Source organism: Rousettus aegyptiacus, unplaced genomic scaffold (assembly GCF_014176215.1).
Source record: "Rousettus aegyptiacus isolate mRouAeg1 unplaced genomic scaffold, mRouAeg1.p scaffold_m13_p_6, whole genome shotgun sequence".
Taxonomy (NCBI): domain Eukaryota; kingdom Metazoa; phylum Chordata; class Mammalia; order Chiroptera; family Pteropodidae; genus Rousettus; species Rousettus aegyptiacus.
The window spans coordinates 76,426,521-76,445,794 of NW_023416309.1; the positions used below are offsets into that span (position 1 = coordinate 76,426,521).

A 19,274-nucleotide genomic window follows, 5' to 3' on the forward strand; every position below is an offset into this window, starting at 1 on the left:
AGAACCAGGGAAGGGCTCCTGAAGAAGGGGCCTTGGTGTTGACACAGCTAGGTTGGATAGGAGGATCAGGGGCTCTGGCCAGCCACGCCTGCGTTCCAGTCCTGTTCCCATGGGGAAAAGATCCTTTGGAGTCTCCCTTTCACTTTTCTCATCTGTACAATGGGGATGTGACACTACAGGACTTGATATAATAATGGTTAGAAGGCCTAGCCACGACCTCAACAGGTACCTGATTTGTTAAGTAAGTGTTCCTCTTTTCTCCACAGACCTGGCTCCCCTGGTGGCCTTCAATGTGGATGTGGCCCGGACCTGGGTGACTCCCGAGGGAAGTGGGCCTTACGTGCTCAGCTCCCTTCTGCACCAAGATCCCAACACCAACCAGACCTGGTAAGTGGGGCCCTGAAGACAGGAGGCCTGAAGACTAAAGGGGCCTCCAGGGAGCTCTGACAAAGCCCCATAGAAGGCCTTGGCACCCCACTCCCACAGTCTGGGGAGAACCTCCTTCCTCTTTCTGAAAGGCGTGTGGGAATGGGGAGAGAAGTCGGGAGAGAGGCTATGAGGCCCAGTCCACCCTGGCCCCTGTCCTCTCCTGGCCTGTCTCTGCACTGCCAGGGTAGAGGTTGGGGGGAGGGGAAGACTTAAAAACTATGAAGGCTCTTTTGTCTCATACAAAAGTAACACATTCTTAAAGTAGGAAATTTTGCACGGCGGCAAAAATATTCTTAAAAATGGAAACTATGAAGCAGGAGGGAGTGGTGGCTAAGAGGCAGGCTGTGGGTTCAATGACAGCTTCACTGTGTTTGTGGCGAGGCGCTCGCCCCCCAGCCTCACTTCTCCCCTCTGTAGTGATACAGTGATTTACCTGCTTCGCAGCATTGCTAAGAAGGCTGAGTTCATGTGCACGAAGGGTTCAGTGTGGTTTCTGGCCAAATGAAAGCTCAATCACATTATCTTATATTTTTAAAATATCATCTGTACCTACCCATTAGATAAGCAAAAATTTTTAATCTGACAACATTCTGCTGGTAAGGATGTGGTAAAACAGGAACTTGGGGGAACGTAAATTGGTGTAACCACCTTGGAGAACACTTTTGCCATATCTGATAAAGTCGAAGATGCATTTGGACTTGGACTCAGTAATTCCACTCCAAGATACCAACCCCAGAGAAATTCTCAGGTCAAAGTATTTATGGTATCACTGCTTGGAACAGCGAAAGACCGGAAATGCTCATCATTCTGAAAATGACTGCAATGCCGAAAGCAAGTAGAATAAATGAAATGAGTGCAGTGGTTATTAACCTAGATCAATCTTGAAATATATTGTAAGGAAAAAAGGCAGTTTGAAGAATTACATATACTATGGTCATTCACTCAACAAATATTTATGCGGAATATCTATTCTGTACCAGGCCCTGAGGGTACAGTAATGAGCAAAGCAGACGAAAATCCCCATGCTCAGGGGAGACAGACAATAAGCAAGCAAGCAAGACGTGTTATATCAATGGCGACAGTGGTGGCGTGCCGAGGCAGAAGCACGTCTTTAGTTTTTTCCCCTGTTGTCGCCAAAATGACTTTTAGAGCTGCTTTGTTTTGAAGCCAGGATCCAGTCAAGGAGAATGTATCATGTATCGTTGCTTTGTCTTTTTAATCTCTTTTAAGCTAAAGCAACCCTTCCTCTTCCTTTCTTGTTTAGTTCATGATGGTCACAGCACATTTTCCGTGCCTGCTCTGTGACCCAGCCGTACTCAGGCCCTGCCCCAAGCTGGTTCCTTGCCACTCACCCCCAACACCTGTTGCTTTGCTTTTGGTTAGTGGTCAAGGGTTTCCTTCACACCCAGCACACCTGAGCCATGAGCCCAGGGTCCAGACAGGCTTTGGGGCAGAGCCAGGGGAGGTGCTCAGGGTCCCTGGTGCGTGGAGTTCCAAATCACCCAAGCTGGGTAGAGCAGCAGCTCTGTTTGGTGGAAGATGGATGTGACGGCTCCTGAGGCAAACTCATGGCTCTGGGACTTAGGCCAGGACCCCACCATCCAAGCAGGCTTGGATCCTTTGCTGAACTGTGGTTTCCTCATCTGTACAGTGAAGAGGCTTGCGACAGTGAGATTTAAGTGGCGAGGGCAGGGTCGATTCATCCATTCATTCACTCATTCACTCAAATTCAGTAAGTACTTATAGAGCATCTACTCAGTGCCAGACAAAATATGAGGGATATATGTGAAAGAGACACAGTCCTTGCCCTCATAAGGGAAACGAAGTCAGGCAATGACAAGAGGAGTCATGACTGCTCTGGCGGAGACATCCAGAGCACTTTGGGAACATAGAGGTGGGCGTGTCCTTCAGGTAGAGGATGTGCATTGACCCTGCGACTTGGGGAATGAGTAGAAATTAGTGTGAGGAAATCATGGGAGGGGGAAATCCTGGGAACAGCTTGGTCAGAGTCTAGAAGCTGGCCTGAGCGAGGTCAAGGAACTGAAATAATGTCAGTGGCTGTACCTGGGTGTGATGAGAAATATGATGCAGGAGGTGGGCAGTGCCTATCACCCAGGCACCCACGGTTGGGGAGCCAGAAAACTTTCACACAGGGGTGGGGTAGGGCGGTGATAAGGTAGGTTGTTAGGAAGTTTTTGGCTGCAAGAATTTGAATGAAAAGTTGACGTATGTTGCATCTTCTTTTGTTCTGGTGAAATTTTATTGACACGCCACACAGAAAAATGCACATGTCATAAGCATGCAGCTCAGTGAATGTTTACGGTGTGAGCCACCTATGTAAGTGGCATCCAGATCCAGAGTGGGACATCACTAGCCATGCGTGAGCCCCTCTAGGCTACGTGCTTCCTGCCAAGCACATCCCCTGCCAAGAGCCAAACTACTGCTCCAACTGCCATCTCCGTGGATTAGTTTTGCCTTTTCTCGACCTTATAAATGAGTCATATAGTACATATACACTATTATGTTAAGCTTCTCTTCCTCAACACACAGTTCGTGAATTTTATCCATGGTCTTGCCTAAGCAATAATGCTCATTTTTGTTGCTAGCGTTTTCCATTGTGTGAATAGTGCTGTTGATGGCATGTGGGCAATTTCCTTGGTCTATTATGAATAGTACTTTCTTTTGGTGGACCAGTGCACATCTCTCCATTGGGCAATTGCCCAGCAGTGGAGAGATGACGGCTTATGTGTTGGCTGAGCATTCAGTTTTCCAGACTTTGAAGTGCATGAGCATTCTGATTGTTCCACATGCTTGTGAAGGCTGAGTTTCAGTCTAAGTTATCTGTGACCATCTCCTGCTCAGTCTCCTCAGCTCCAGGCCTGACAGACTTTAAGGCCCCCTCCCTCAGAAGCCGAGCTGAAAGGCCACAACAGATGAGGGGCGTTTGAAGCCCCCAGAGAAGAAGGTTCTGAGCCAACTGAGGGGTTGGGGGAACCCAGCTGGGCTCATGAAAACCTCTCTGAACACCTGCTGAAGCAGAAGGGGGCTCATGGGAGGATGTGGTGAAAGGTATTCTGGGTTTCTGCCACAAATGATAGAACCCGAGACCATGGGCTTGCTGCATGGGGCAGGAAATGCACTGCTGGCCACCGGGCCACAGAAAAAGGGGCAGGCTCCCCATGTGAGGATGATGTGTCCCTCTCACTGCCTCATGCTGTTTCTCCCTAAAGTATAGCAGCCAGGACTGGCAGCATCATAGGCATGGCTGCTGCAGGGGGAATGGAGTGGGACATAAGGAAGACTTTTCCCAGGGGGGTACAGGACTAGACTGAGAACAGAGACAGATTAGAGTTGGGTGAATTAATCAGATGAGCTGCGCCCAGTCCAGGATGTAATAAGGACCCTAGGGGCTGTCAGCTGATGGTAGGTTTGTTCAGTCACTCAGTCAACAAACTTGGAGATCAAGAGACCACCCACCATGGCGAGGGTGGTAAAGAGGTGGGCAGCCCAGGCAGCTCAGACCGGGCCCCAGGCCACGGTATTGCCTGATTGCAATATGAACGGCAACCTACGGTTTTGCAGTACACAGCCTGCCCGGCAGCACGTGGAGTCTCTTGGGAACTCAAAGTCTAGGTGGGAACAAAGGCCAGGGATAGGGGTGGATTCCAGTAGTTAGGGCCATCTGGAGGCGTCAGAGGTATCAAGTTGCTCCTTCTTTTGGGAAGGCTTCCTGACGAGCTGGGGTTTGGGATGACTGTACTGCAGGGAAAGGAAGAGAAAGGCATTGAAGGTGGAGGGAACAGCTGGGGTGAAGGCCTGAAGGAGGAAGGAGGGTGGAGGCTATTCCAGGCCTGCAGCTACCCCACCAAAACGTGGTCTAGGGTAGAGCCCAGTTCTGAGCCTGCCCATGGGGGAGTAGGAAATGAGATGCTGGGGCCAGGGCTGAGGCTCAGGTTAGTCAGGGGTCTGGGAAGAGAGGCAAGGTTGGTGAACAAGTTGACCTAATTTGGAAGCTCAGCTGCAGAGCCCTCAGAGTTCAGCTGCACCGGGCTCTACATCCCTCAGCGCTGCCCCAGATTGGTCCCCTCCCCTGCTACCTGGTTGTCATTTAGTCATCGCTCAACAAATACTTCCTGAATCCCTGCTCTGTGCCAGGCACTGTTTCAGGTCCTGGGGATAACATGGCGAACAAGATAAGATCCTTGGGGAACTTACAGTCTGTGGGGAAGACAGATAATAAACATGTAAACATGTAAACAGGTACTATCAGACGTGACAAGTTCTGAGAAGGAAATACAATAGGGTGATTCAAAGCAGAGAAACTGGGTTGTGAGGTGGGGCTGGTTGGAGAAAGCACTTATGAGGATGTGACAGTTAATTAAGCGAGGCTGAGCGATGAGAATGAGCCGGCCTTGGGTAGCGGGAGGTGAGGGTTTCAGGCAGTGGGCACAGCAAGGCAGAGGGTCTGAGGCGGGAAAGAGCTGGGGGCAGCCGAGGAGCAGAAGCCCGCCAGCTGGAGCTGGGGCTTGGTGATCAAAGGAGCGGGAGGGAGCGGGAGGGAGCGGTCTCAGAGGCAGGAAGGGGCTGGATCGCCCAAGGCCCTGTGGGCTCCAGCAAGGGTTTTGGGCTCCTTTTCTAAGAGCAGGGGAGGCTCCTGAAGAAGGGGAGTGACATGGTATAAATCACAAGAGTAAATTTTAAAAACAAAACAATAATGATTAGGATGCTATTACCTAGACCAGGCGAGATGATGGTGGCCAGGATGGTGATGGGAAAAGGAGAGAAGAAATGTTCTCTAGATATAACTTGCAGGAAGAGCCACCAGGGTTTACGGATGGATTTGATGTCGAGTATGAGTGAAAAGGTGAATCAAGGATGCCCCCAGACTTCGGACTTTAGAACATAGTGGTTGGTGGTGCCATATATCGCTGGGGGAAGATGGAAAGGGGCAGATTCGGGAAGCCGAAACCACAAGTTCTGCTTTGGACATTCTTAGTTCGAGACATCCATTAGACAATAGGCAGTTGGTTACTGTATTAGTTTCCTATTGCTGCTGGAACAAATAATCATGCATTTAGTGCCTTAAAACAATACAAATTTATGATCTATTGGTTCTGTAGGTCAGAAGTCTCGAAAATGGGTCTTATTCAGCTAAAATCAGTGTCAGCAGGGCTGTGTTCCATCTTCAGGCTCTAGGGAAGAATCTATTTTCTCACTGTTTTTAGCTTCTAGAGGCCACTAGCATTCCTTGGCTTGTGGCGCCTTCATCCATCTTTAAAAATCAGCAGTGTAGCATCTTCAAATCTCTCTCTGACTCTTACCCTCCTGCTTTGTAAGGCCCACCCAATAAACCAGGATAATTTCCCTATATCATGATACTTGCTGACCATAAAAAGTAGCACAGTCACAGGTTCTGGAGATCAGGACACAGACATCTCTGGGAGTGGGGGTGGCAGCATTATTCTGCTTTCCATGGCTGGGCTGGGCTGACTTCTGGTGGAACGATGCTAGGGTTACAGATGTAAAGGTGGGAATCTCAGCATTTACAGCTGGATTGAAGCCATAGGATTGGAGAGGATCACTAGGGAGAGTGTGCCGGCAAGGAAAACAAGGACTGAGGACTCCGGTGATATTTAGGAGTCAGACAATGAAGGAGCCAACAAAGGAGTCTGAGAAGGAGCAATGAGAGAGGTGGGAGGAAATCGAGAAGAAAGTGTTTTAAGGAGGAGATGGTCAGTTACGTCCAGAGCTACTCAAAGGAGGAGGAAGATGAGGACAGAAAGGTGTCCATTGGATTTGGCAACACAAGGACCACCAGCGACCTTGGGTGGAAGTCAGTTTGGGGCAGGTTATGCTGGGGGTGGGGTGCTTACACACAGGTGTAGAATTATTGTTCTATAAACCATGGATATAAGTGAAGGACGTATTTCATAATTTTAAAACATATAGAAGAATGAGAGGTGAGGAAATGGAGAGAGTACCTCATTCTTGTCCCGCTATTCCCCACCCAACCAAGCCACATCATGACCTTTTGAAAGTAGAGACTAATCATGTGCTTCCCCTTTATAAAGTCCTTTGTGCTTCCTACTGCCCTCAGCATAAAGACCTTGGACTTGGTGCACTATTCACTGTTACTACATCCAGTCTCAGGGCTCCTTCCCCAGCATACCCTCCTCACAAACCTAGGACAGGAAGCGCACTCCCTGTCTCCAGCAGCCCAGTCCTCCCTGGGCAGTGTGGGCTGACACTGGACTCTGCTATCTCCCTGGGCTTGGGGTGAGGGGGCAAAGTTTGCCATTTGGCATCACATCTGAGGCTGCCTTAATCAGGCTGATGCGCCCACCTCCCCCAGACCTCCAGTTCTGACTGACTCATAAGGATAGGGACACCAGCATGCTCTTCTCAGGAAATACTAGGGCAGGCACCCCGCCTTCTCTGGCATCACTATCTCCAGCATAACCAGCTGTGGCTTCCTGGTTCTCCCTATCACAACCGAAGAGCAGAGTCTTTATTTATCACCAGCATCGCCCCATCTCTATCAAGATGGGCCAGCAGGCAGAGAAAGGATGCATTTAACCATTTCCTGCCCAGAGCTGGGCAAAGGTAGAGGCTGAGAAAATGCCTTTCACCTAATGTACAGTCTATCGTTCTGGGCTGGGGGTTCTGCCTGCCTTTCCCAGGTCTGGGCCTTCTCCACAGTTTTCCAGACAGGAAGCCTGTGAGCCTGTGGGTCTGCAATGGGAAGACCGCACCTGGGCCAGCAGGGAGAAGAAGAGAATCCTCAAATGGCTCAATTTTGCTGTCTACTTTCCCACTCAGGCTTCTGGTCACCAGCCCTAGGACCAACAGGACAGCAGAGCCCCTGCATAAATGCTGCATCATGCAGAATGAGATCCTTTGCCAACCAGTAGGTAAGTCAGGCTCAGTTCTAGGAAATGTTCCCGGGACCTCCTTTCTAAGAATCCCACTCACTAAGCCCAACCATTCCTACCACCGCCCCACCTAATCCAGCCCCACCCCAGTAGGCTCCACCATGACCCACAGCTCACCATCTATCCGATGCCCAATCCTATCCCAACCAAACCTAATTCCCAGCCTACTTTTCCTGACCCAATCCTAACAACAAAAACAATACCTAAAATGTATTGAGTGCTCATTATGCTAAGTACTTCTTCATTCACTTTTAATCCCCTAAACCATACCATGTTACCGAACAGGAACCTACAGTTCAGAGAAGTCCTTCGGTTGCCGGTATGACTAGGTCACGCACCTATTATTGGCAGCACCATAGGTGCGAACTCAACTTCACTTGATTCCAAAACCTAACCTATTCCAACTCGTCGCATCTCAGTGGAATCCAATGCTACCCTCCCAGTCTAACTGAGGCCACCCTAGTATCTGCCATGGGACCTGGTACATATTAGGTGCTCAATAAATGCTGTTTGAATGAATGAACGAACAAATACATGGACCAAATTCACTTATTAATCAAATGCTACTCATTCCACCCAATCCAACTCAAGACACGCATTTGCTGATGACCCCTTGGCTGTGTTAAGGCAAAAGCCTTGTCTCTGTGAGAGACACTATGTCGAACAAGCTGCGCAGGGGACACAGGCAAGCAGGATGGCTGGGTGACCCAGTGGCTCAAAAATGAGATCATCTCCTGAGGCCCACATTGGGAATGGAGAGGGAGGGGCTACCACGTCCGCCCCTGGAGTTGTGGGTGGTAAGACTCCCCCCAGAGATGGGTCTTTGAGAGTGGAGAGTTCATGAGCTGGGTGAGCCAGTCCCTCAGTGTCTTGCACACCTCTCCAGCACTGCACACTAGCTTCTCTGCCTGCCTGCCCCCCAGAGACTGGGAGCCCTGGAGAAAAAGCGCCTTGTCTCAGTTATTTCCAGATCCCCATCGCCATCCGGCACAAGGCCAGCATGGAGCAGACATCACCGGGCATTTATTGAATGAGCTGTTAAATGAGCCTGGGGAATAGGCATTTTGCCCTGGTTGAGTCCAGGCCTGTCCTTGAAGAGCCCCCATCAAGCTTCTAGAAGCTGTTCTGCATCAACATTTCGTCAGGAGGCCCTGACCAAGCTGGCCCTGTGTCCTCTGACCTGGGCTACAGGGTTGCCTTCCTGCGTCCCTCCCTCCTGACCTGGGCTTAACTGTTTCAGAGCATGTCCCCATCCCAAAGGGGAGGCACCGTGGAGTGACAGTTGTCCGGAACTACCACGGTGTTTTGGTGAGTGTGCATGGATGGGTGTCTGGAGGGCCTTGGGGAGGCTGGAGCTGCCCCCTGCGGTAAACTGGTGTTAATACCGGTTCTGACTTGCATGTTATTCTCTGGGTTGAGCCCAGCTGTCTCCCTGGTGCCAACTCTAGGGCTGACTGCAGCTTTGCCCATGAGACCAGCACACAGATCCAGGTGCTAACCTCATCTCTGACCTTGGCACTTACTCCTGCCCCTGCTGAGGGGTGAACAAGCTGTTACTGTCCTCTGCCTGGTTGAGACACTTGGTTCTAGGTGGCTGTGACTAAGGGGCCTGGGTTGGGGGTGACCCAGGTTTACTCCCTCCTTTTCTGCCCACTCCCACAGATCTGCATTCAAGTGGCGGCCCGGCGGCCCCACAGCCTCAGCTCAGAGCTCACAGGCACCTGCAGCCTGCTGGCCCCCGACCTTCGTCCCCAGGCCCAAGTCTCCTTCTCCAACATCGGTAAGGATTGGATACTCACTGGCTTTAGACAACTCTAAAGAGGTCTTCCTGGGTCTGCAAGAAAAGGCACAAGCCTACTGCAGATGCAAAGGGATAGAGAGGCCCAGAGAGGGCAAAGCAGGCCAAGGCCCCCCCACGACAGGAACCAGTGCAGAGCTAAGTGTGGGCTTGCCTAGAGAATAAGGAGGAGAACAAGGAGGCTGTTTGACTCTGAGCTCTTCCATGTGTTAATTTTATAGAAAATCTCCTGGATCCTGAGGGACCCGTGGATGCTGGAGACTGCTACAGGAACAAAAAAAGCAGCACAGAGAATACAGCCAGGCGGCGCCGGTCTCCGAAGGTGGAGGAGGGAGAAGAGGAAGAAGCAGGAGCTGGTGAGATCTGGGTTGCTCCCAGAGGCTGTTAGAGCTGACACCTAGGCCAGCGATCTCCAGGAGTGAGGTGTGCCTAGTTCTGAGAGATAGGGAGCAGTATCTGGATTCTATAGGCCTGGCCAGTTCAAGCTCTGTCCTCCTGAATCTTACAATGGGGAAATTGAGGCCCAGAGAGTGGGAATGATGGGAGTGACACACAAGTCAAAGTTGAGCAGGTTCCGGCTGTCTCTCTGCCTCTGAGACAAAGGCTTCACTCTCGGGAGCTTCACCGACTTCCTCACTGAACTGAGCCCTTGGGGCTTGAATGGGGTGGGTACCCCACAGGGTAGGATGTGCTGCCCTCACTCCTGCCCCAGATTCCATGCTCACTCGTGACCTGCTCCCTGTCTGGCCCAGGCACCGAGATTGCCATCATCCTGGATGGCTCAGGAAGCATTGATCCCCCGGACTTCCAGAGAGCCAAAGACTTTATCTCCAACATGATGAAGAACTTCTATGAGAAGTGCTTTGAGGTGGGTTTCCCTAGGAGCTAGATTCACACAGTCTATCTCTATCTATTGCTGTGAACAAACCAGCTCAAAACAACCACCACGGATCTGTTCACAGTTCTGCGGGTCAGCTATTTGGGCTGGGCTCAGCTGGATGGTTCTTCTGCTGGTTTGCCTAAAGTTCTTTTTCGTGTAGCGGTGGGTATCTGGTTGCTTGACTGGGACTAGAGGGCCTAAGATGGCCTCACTTGTCTGGCCATGTGTCTCCAGCAGGTCAGCTCAACATTTTCATGGCTGCAACATTCCAAGAGGGCAACACCCAATGCACGCCAGCCCTTTTCATGTCACTGGTTGTATCCCATTTGCTGATGCTCCATTGCCAAAGCAAGTCATGTGGTCAATATGAAGGGGATGGGATTCCACAGGACATGGATTCAGGGAGAAGTCTGTGATTTACTGGGAGCTATACACCATCCTCCACCCCTGCTTGCTTAGAGATTTAGCATCTCCTCCTGCCTGAGACGAGGAGTGAGTGGATTCTTCCACTGCTTCTAGAGGTAGCCATTCAAGGGCCTGCCAACATCCTCTCCCCCTTGGCCCTTCTCTCCAGTGCAGCTTTGCCCTGGTGCAGTATGGGGAAGTGATCCAGACTGAGTTTGACCTTCGATACAGCCAGGATGTGGTGGCCTCCCTTGCCAGAGTCCAGAACATCACTCAAGTGAGGAATGTCACGAAGACTGCCTCTGCCCTGCAGCATGTCCTGTGAGTGTGAGGGCAGTGGGAATTACCTGAGCACCTACTGGGTGCCAGCTCATGGCCCTGTCCAGAGGCTCTGCAGCATCATGCCTGGAAAGGTGCTGGACAAAACTGTGAAGAGCTGAGGATCAGGGTTCTAGCTCTTCCTTGGCTAAGAGAAGAATGTGAGATCTTTCAATCCAGCTTTAGTTGATGGATGGCACCCCAGTTCAGTCCTCCAAAAAATCTTCCCCAAAATCCTCTTGTGAGTGGAAGTAAAGCACAGTGCTGACAGGTCTGGGCTCAGTGGCCAGGCTGCCTGGGTCCACATTTCAGCTCCAGTTTGTATTTTGAGACCTTGAGAAAGCTGCCTAACCTTCTGTGTTTCAATTTTCTCATTTTAAAAAATGAAAATAATCATAGCACTTGCCTTATGTGATTTTGTGAGGATTAAATGGTTTAAACTCTGTGCTATGCTTACAGCAGTGCCTGGCACGTGAGTGCTATGTAAATGTTAGCCACTGTTATTCATGTCATTATTATTCTTACACATATGCACAAGGAATAGACTTGTGCTGTCCAGTACTTTTCTATTGGGAGCAGGTATGGGGCAAGAACACCTGCGTTGCAGCCCTTCCTCCACCCAGCCCTACTTTTTTCTGGGCTTTTGTTCAGCTGTGAGGGCTCCTTCATCCTCCCCAATTCTAAAACAGGCCTGTGAATAAAATCTCCCCAAGCTCAGCCATCCCTCTGGCAAAGTTTTCCCCTTCTTCTTTTACTCTCATCTACTTAGGGACAACGTCTTCACCCCAAGCCATGGCTCCAGCAACAAGGCATCCAAGGTCATGGTGGTGCTCACTGATGGGGACATTTTCGGAGACCCCCTCAACCTCACGACTGTTGTCAACTCGCCAAAGATGCAAGGTGTCGAGCGCTTTGCCATTGGGGTAAGAGCCAGGGGCAGGGGCCTCTTCTGACCCTGCATAGCCTGGGTGGGGAGGAGACAGGGTTTTTGGTAGGGGCTCCTGTCAGCAGCTTGCCCAAATTCTGCGCTGTTCACAAAATCTCACCGACTTCTCCCAGTCCCCATGTCCTGTTCACCACTTGCACCCCAAACGGGTCTTCCCACAGAGGGTTGGTCACAGCTCACTTGCCCAGCAGTGATGAGGAGAGCAGTGGACACTCTAGGAACCCACAGGAAGGGCATCGGGGCAGGGGCCTTGAAGGAGATGGTGCTGAGCTGAGTCTTAGAGGACAAACAGGAATAGCTGGCCTAGGGCACGGGGAGGTGGGAAGGGTTCTGCGGGCAGAGGGAGCAGTGTGTGCAGAGGTGAGAAGGGGCCTGGTGTGTTCAGGAAAACACATGTAGATTGGTAAAACTGGAGCCCAGAGTGTGTGGTGGGGAGAACAAGGAACAAGGAAAGAAGGAAGTGGGTGATAACGGGCCCCGAAGGCCAGGTGGCAGGGCTCAGTGCTCTCTCTGGGCCTGTAGAGCCCTCTGGGCTTGGGAACCAGCTAGCCCCCACGATTCCACCCTACTGACCCAGGGCCTCTGTGCAGGTGGGAAATGCATTTAACCAGACTAAGACTGAGAGGGAACTGAAGCTGATTGCCTCGGACCCCAGTGAGACCCATGCCTTCAAGGTGACCAACTACGCAGCACTGGATGGGCTGCTGAACCAACTGCAGCAAAGCATCATTCGCATGGAAGGTGAGGGCTTTAGGGGCCCCAGCCATCCTGTGGCTGCCCCCTCAGCATTCCACAGGAAGCCCAAGCCCTGTGCTCCAGCCCTACCCTTGTTCTACTGCCATGCGGCACTCTGGGCAACTCCTGTCACCAATCTGACCCTCAGCTGTTCCATCTCTAATAAGCAACAATATCCCCAGCCCTCCTCACTTCCTCGAATTTCCATGAAGCTCTGATGAACTGACCTGGTGCTGGATAAACAAGGATGACTAGAGCATGATTCCTGCCCCAAGATAAGGAAACTGAGGCCCCAAAAGAGGGAGGGAACTGCCTGAGCCCTCTGCCAGTAGCTGCTCAAACAGGCCCCAGGTCTCTACTCTTAGCTTGGTGCTCATCCCATCACTCGGAATCTGGCTCTCTCTGGGAGCAGGGCCAGGCTGGACCCTTCCCTGGCTTGGTTCTTCCTTCACTTTGCTCACAGCAGTGTCTCACTGGGCTTCTTGGCTTCCAGGCACGGTGGGAGAGGCCCTTCACTACCAGCTGGCACAGATCGGGTTCAGTGCCCAGATCCTGGACGAGGTACGTGGCCGACTCAGCACCAGGCAGGCTTGCTATCGAGGCGGGGTCCCAGCAATACCCTGGGACTCAAGGACCCCTGATGCCTATGAAAGAGCAGCTTTAGAATAGAGGAAAACACTTCTGCTTGCTCACCTTCCTCTGGACCTCTGAGGTCAACAAAAGAATGGCTATATTTATTATGAAAGGCCGTCTTGTTCTATGTGCTCAAGGACTGAGCAGTTCTTAATATAGACTAGTAACACAGGTTTTGGCCTGGGTTACCTTGGCAACCAAGTTGCATACTTCTCCCCACTAGAGGCGCTGTTCCCATAGATGGGCTGAGAGATACAGGCATGGGGAGGACACAGCCCTTGCGCGTGGTAGAAGCATGATAAACCCCGCCACTCAAACCAGGTGGGACTTGCATGCCAGGCTCAGGCTGGGCAACCTGCAGAGAAGGAGATGAGCACTGTCTTCTCAATCACATCTCTTTTAATGCTCCACATTTGGGCCCCGAGTCAGCTTTCTGCTCTGGGGGTTGTTGGTACTAGAGGGTCAGCTCCTCTGACAGGGTCATGGGTACAAGGCAGGAACCCAGTATTTGCCATCTCACCTTCCTCTTGCTTTGCTGGCCAGATGGGAAAGGGGCCACTGGACACCCCTTTTCCTCATCAAAGTTCACTGTGCTGGCTGGTAGACATAAGGCCTATGTGGTTGTCCCGGGGTTCCTCCCTCTCAGATGACCACCAATCCTTTTCCTCTGCAGCGGAAGGTGCTGCTCGGTGCTGTCGGAGCCTTTGATTGGTCAGGGGGAGCGTTGCTCTATGACATCCACAGCCGTCGGGGCCACTTCCTGAACCAGACAGCGGCGGATGCCAAGGCTGGAAAGCACAGCTACCTGGGTGAGGGCAGGGCCTGGAAACTAGCTCCGTGAGGGCATGGCCTAAGCAGGGACGCTGAAACTGGACTTTAGGCTTCACTAGGCTTCCTGGTTGGGAATGGCTCTGATCAGTTGCACAGGCTGAGGGATGGGCCCTGGTTAAGGCCCCCGATGCTGAAAATTAGGGCCTCCTGGAGGACAGCACCTGCTTAGTACCCGATTCTCAGGGTGGCCCTGGGTGGCTACTTAGGGAAGATAGGACCTCACCACTGATAACAGTGGTAGGTGACCCTTCACCCCTCACCTTGGTCCTCATGTACTGGGTGTGCGAATGAGTATATTCTGAGTGAAGCTGTAAATATCATGCTGTGCGTATACCACATCTGTATGATGGGGCACATGTGTGTGATCAGCAGCAGTGGGAAAACGGGAGTGCTCCTTGATGCCAAATTTAAAGAAGATGAAAAAGACAGTCTCCTATATTGCCCTCCTGCCCAGGCTACTTTTAAGGCCTGGCTAGGAAGTCGGGGGGCCAAAGGAGTGGCCCAGCGGGAGCTCCCCATCACAACCACATCCCTCTCCCAGGTTACTCAGTGGCTGTGCTGCATAAGGCCTGTGGCATCTCCTACATGGCAGGGGCTCCACAGCACAAGCAGCGTGGGGCTGTGTTTGAGCTCCAGAAGGAGGGAAGAGAGACCAACTTCATGCCAGTGCTGGAGGGAGAGCAGGTACCTGCTGGGGAAGGACTATGGGACTGCCCCATTATTACAAGTGGGGAATCCAGAGGCCCCAGAGGAAAAAGGATGGATAGGCTCCAGGGCACACAGTGGATTGAGGACTCAACCTAGGCAGAACTCAGGCACAACTTAGTGCCTCTACCCTGGTTCTACATGTCTGATTGCCAGTGGTTTCCCCATCATGGGGGATCAGGCTGCCCAACCAGTCTCCGTTATACCTGGTGAACAGACTGATCTGGAATGACCCAAATTTGCTGGCCCAAGAAAAGCAGGAGCAGGGCTCTAGCCTTGCTGATGGGTGGAGGAGGGGGCCTCCCAGTACACCCTGTGAGCTGAGTCCCTCCTGGGCTGTAGATGGGGTCCTATTTTGGCTCTGAGCTGTGTCCTGTGGACATCAACATGGATGGAATCACGGACTTCTTGCTGGTGGCTGCTCCATTTTACCATATTCACGGACAGGAAGGCAGAGTCTACGTATACCGTCTGAATAAGCAGGTGGGAGAGTCTCCTTCTTTGCAAGCTTGCTGGGGTTGTGGCTACTCAGCCTGGTGTGGAGATGAAGGAGGCTGGAAGTGCCCTGGCTCTGCCTCGTGCCAGAGCGCAGTGATGGGGAGGTACTCGGGGTGGATGGCAGCCAGATGGGGCAGCTCCTATATCCCACTTTCTCACTTGCCCCACCCCATCATCTCATATTGATGGTGATGACATCCCGAATAACAGCATGGTTGACAAAACATGTTTTGGCTATGATCTCACTTGTTTCTTTAGTAACAATGGGACGTAGCTGTCACTCCCACTTTACAGATGAGGAAGCTGAGGCTCAGTGATGTTGAATCTTGTTCAAGTTTACATAGCAAGTATGGGATAGAGCCGAGACTAGAACCCAGGCCTCCCAATTGCCAGTCCCTAACTGTGGGAGCAGAGGAGGCAGGCTCTAGTTGCGAATGACAGGGCAGGAGGACTCCAGCTTTACCGCTTGCTCACTGTGTGACCTTGGGAAGGTCCCTTGCCTTTTCTGAGCCTCAGAGTCCCTGCTGGCAGATCCAGTCCAGTGAGCATGGCTCCTGGGTGGCAGCGAAGTGAGCATCTCACATCCCTGTCTTGAGGGCTGAACTGCCTGTTTGCTTTGCAGGATGGCTCCTTCTCCTTGGAACGCATGCTGAGTGGGCACCCCAGGTTCACTAACGCCCGATTTGGTTTTGCCATGGCAACAGTGGGGGATATCAGTCAGGATAAGCTCACAGATGTGGCCATCGGGGCCCCCCTGGAGGGCTCTGGGGCAGACGATGGCTCCAGCTTTGGCAGCGTGTACATTTACAACGGACACTGGGACGGCCTCTCTACCAGTCCCTCTCAGGTGACCACAAGGCTTTCTCCTGCCTCTATTCTGGGGCTCTGATCTCCTCAGATGTTATGGCCTGAGCCTCAAGTCAGCTCCATTCCTAAGTGCCAAACAATCCCAGGGGGCTGGGAGGGCCCAATAAAGGGCAGAAGTCACTCAGGCTGGTGGGAGGATCTGCCTCACACAGACCCTTCAAGTGGGGGTGGGAGGTTGTGGCAAGATCCATCCACTTCCCTGACCTGTATTTTCGCCTTGGCATTCCTGACCTGCCTCAGATCCTCTTTCCTCTTTTTCTGTCCCTTTTCTGGCTCTTGTTCCCCACCCAACCCTCCATGCCAACCTCCCAATCTACATCTTTTATGGGCACTTTTACCCACCTCCGATTCGTCTCTCTCCTAAGATTTAGTTTCGGGTGACCAGCTGCCTCCTCAGCACCTCACCTGGATAGCCCCGAGACATCTCATTCTGATGCTGCCCACGAAAGCATCTTCTTTTCCCAGACCTGCCACTTTCTGCCCCAACTCCTCCCTCGCAGAAACCTGGAATAATCCCAGACAGCCGACACCCAGCACAGCCTGTCAGCCCCCATGTCCTAACGATTCTACCTCTCCCAGCCCAGCCCTTCTTCTCCATCCCTACCACCTTTGCCCCTTCCCCTTCCTTCCCATCTTCCGCCCAGTGTCCCATTAGACATGCCCACCCTATACTCCAGCCCCACATCAAGCCTCCCTGCACCACACTGTCCTCCCATTCCCACCCCAACTGGCCCCTGGCTGTTTCCTCAGCCACCTGCTGTGTCCCACTCCCTGCTTTCCTCATCTCCCCTGTTAAGTCCTACATGCTCGTCAAGGCTCCATTCTAATGCCACCTTCCTTGGGAGACCTTGCCCTGCTCTTTCCAGTTTCTAAATTGAGGGCTCCCTGGGGTGGGGACTGAGGCTGATCTGCTGATTTGGATAAAACCAAAAGGACTCCCTTTTCCCTCCCCGACAGCGGATCAGCGCCTCATCGGTGGCTCCAGGACTCCACTACTTTGGCATGTCTGTGGATGGTGGCTTAGATTTCAGTGGCGACGGCCTTGCCGACATCACCGTGGGCACTCTGGGCCGGGCGGTAGCGCTACGGTAGGAGTCTGCTCTGCCTTCTGGGTTCCCAGGCCCCAGCCTCACCCACTTGCCCTTCCCCGAATGGCCCCAGGAAGACACTAGGCACTGATGGGAGGGAGTAAGTGAGGTGGTTTGGGGCACTGGCTCTGCCCATCTGGGTCTGAACCTCAGCTCTCAATGGCGTGAGCTTGGGCACGTTATTGAAGTCTAAGACCCAATTTTCTCATTTATAAACGGTAATAATAATGGTGCCTACCTCACAGAGTTATAAAGATTAATTGAGGGAATCTATACAACGTATTTATTTAGTAAGTGATGGCTGCCATTATTAATTTCAGAGATTCTGGGCTTATCCCTAAGTGAATTATCAAGTTCCATGTCCATAAATAAGCCAAAGGAGCACCTATCTGCCCTGTGTTCTCCACGAAGGCCCAGACTTGGCTGTTAACTCAATAAGCCTCTTGGCATCTCGAAGTCAACATGTCTAAAAACAGACCTCTTATTCTCACCCACTCCTCCTTGTCCCCTAACCGGTGCCATCCCAGGCTTCCCATCTCAACAAATGATACCGTTTGTTCAGGACAAAAACCCAGGAGTCATCCTTGATTCCTCTTGTCCTCATGTTACCCCATCAACACATTTCTGTTGGCTCCGCCTCCAAAATAACTCCTTATTCAAGATACTGCCATCACTTGCCTGGATGACCACCATGCCATTCTTCCCTGCTTCCACTCCCTGTACTTCATTTTCCACACAATAGCCAGAGCGATCCCTTCATTCTCCTGCTTAAAACCCCTCAATGGCTCTCACTTAGGGTAGAATCCAAATTCTTTACCATGGCCTATAAAGCTCTCCATGGCCTGGCCCTGCCCAGCTTTGCTTCCCCATCTCCTGTTACTACCCTCTATCTCACTAACTGTGCTCTAGTCGTATTGACCTTTGTGTGCCTCAAACAAACAAAGCTCATTCCTACCACAGGCCCTTTGCACTCGCTGTGCCTTCTGCCTGGAATACAGCTCCCCTAGATCTTCACATAGCTGGCTCTTTCTAGTAACAGATTTCAACTTAAATTGTCTCCTCATTAGTGAGGCCATCTCTGACCACCCAACTTAAGTGGCCCCTATTCTCTATGACCTTATCCTATTTTTATCACAGCATCACCTCACATAATATTTTCCTGTTTCTTCTAGTTTATTTGCTTGTTTGCTATTTCCCCACTAGAGCAGGGACTTGTCTCTTTTCCTACTGTATCCTGAAGACTCAGAACAGCAGCCGGCACATTAGAGATGTCCAATAAATATTCATCAAATGAATGAATGAGCCAAGTACTGATCCGGAAGTCCTATGGTTCTCATGGTCCTCTTTGCTGTCTCGTTTAGCTCAAGACCTGTGATTCGCCTGAAAGTGTCCATGACCTTCACCCCCAAAGCGCTGCCCATTGGCTTCAACAGCAGTGTGAATATGTATTTATGTTTTGAAATCAGCTCTGCGACCACAGCTGCTGAGTCAGGTAACAGGCAGCCCAGCTGACCCGCCCAGTGTTGGGGTCATTCCTTGTTGTCTTCAGTAGGGGCCAGGGGTGAGGGTTTGTGTATTATGAGGTCCTGGTATTTGAAATCCCTCTACTTGGAGCTTAGCTCCTTTGACATTAGGTTCTGTTCAATGTCAACTGCCCTAGAAAAGGGTGATCTGCTGTTAAGTCGACACTCTGAAAGGGTTAATCTGACCCTTTTAGGAAGAGGGGCTTTGGACCCTTTATTCAGGGTTCAAGAGTGGAGTTTCTGAAAGAAGACTCAGAAAAAGGCAGCCATTTTCCTATCCCCTTCTACTGTGCCTAGGTGTGTGCGTGTATAGGGGCTTCTGAGAAATGCCCTTCCTCTTTCTCTCTAATTTACAGCTTCTTCCCTTCCCTCCTCACTGTGTCTCCCTGGCTTAGGTGGGACTGGTTAACCTGTCAGAAGCCTGGCCTTTCTTCCCATCCCCTTACCTGGCATTGGTTGGGAGGCTGTTTCTAGATAGCAGAGGGTGGGCCTGGCTTGTTGACAGCCCAGGTACTTATTGCCAACCCAAGAGCTCCCCTCCAGAATAACCCATCAGCAACAGACCCAGGGTATACTCTCTCAGTAACAATACCTGAGATGTCTCTCTGATTCCCACATGTCCGAAAGCACTCTCAGGTAGGGTGGCTTTATCGTAGAAGGAGGCCGTCATCAAATGTGAGGGTAGA

At 51.5% G+C, this 19,274-nt stretch overlaps 1 protein-coding gene across 4 annotated transcripts in view; it reads left to right on the forward strand.

Moving 5' to 3' along the window:
• Window positions 1–19,274, forward strand: part of ITGAE (integrin subunit alpha E) — a 65,000-nt gene that overhangs the window by 22,136 nt on the left and 23,590 nt on the right. For 2 of the 4 annotated variants that reach the window (XM_036222577.1, XM_036222579.1), the window contains exons 2-17: window positions 267–387; window positions 7,249–7,340; window positions 8,602–8,669; window positions 9,024–9,141; window positions 9,381–9,515; window positions 9,912–10,027; window positions 10,614–10,765; window positions 11,532–11,685; window positions 12,299–12,449; window positions 12,937–13,004; window positions 13,750–13,885; window positions 14,449–14,591; window positions 14,955–15,095; window positions 15,733–15,957; window positions 16,935–17,065; window positions 18,427–18,557. In XM_036222577.1, the coding sequence (XP_036078470.1) occupies window positions 267–387; window positions 7,249–7,340; window positions 8,602–8,669; window positions 9,024–9,141; window positions 9,381–9,515; window positions 9,912–10,027; window positions 10,614–10,765; window positions 11,532–11,685; window positions 12,299–12,449; window positions 12,937–13,004; window positions 13,750–13,885; window positions 14,449–14,591; window positions 14,955–15,095; window positions 15,733–15,957; window positions 16,935–17,065; window positions 18,427–18,557 (2,082 nt within the window). Of the gene's footprint in view, window positions 1–266; window positions 388–7,248; window positions 7,341–8,601; window positions 8,670–9,023; window positions 9,142–9,380; window positions 9,516–9,911; window positions 10,028–10,613; window positions 10,766–11,531; window positions 11,686–12,298; window positions 12,450–12,936; window positions 13,005–13,749; window positions 13,886–14,448; window positions 14,592–14,954; window positions 15,096–15,732; window positions 15,958–16,934; window positions 17,066–18,426; window positions 18,558–19,274 lie in introns of those variants that run through there. The other 2 variants (XM_036222578.1, XM_036222580.1) reach the window with 2 other exon arrangements.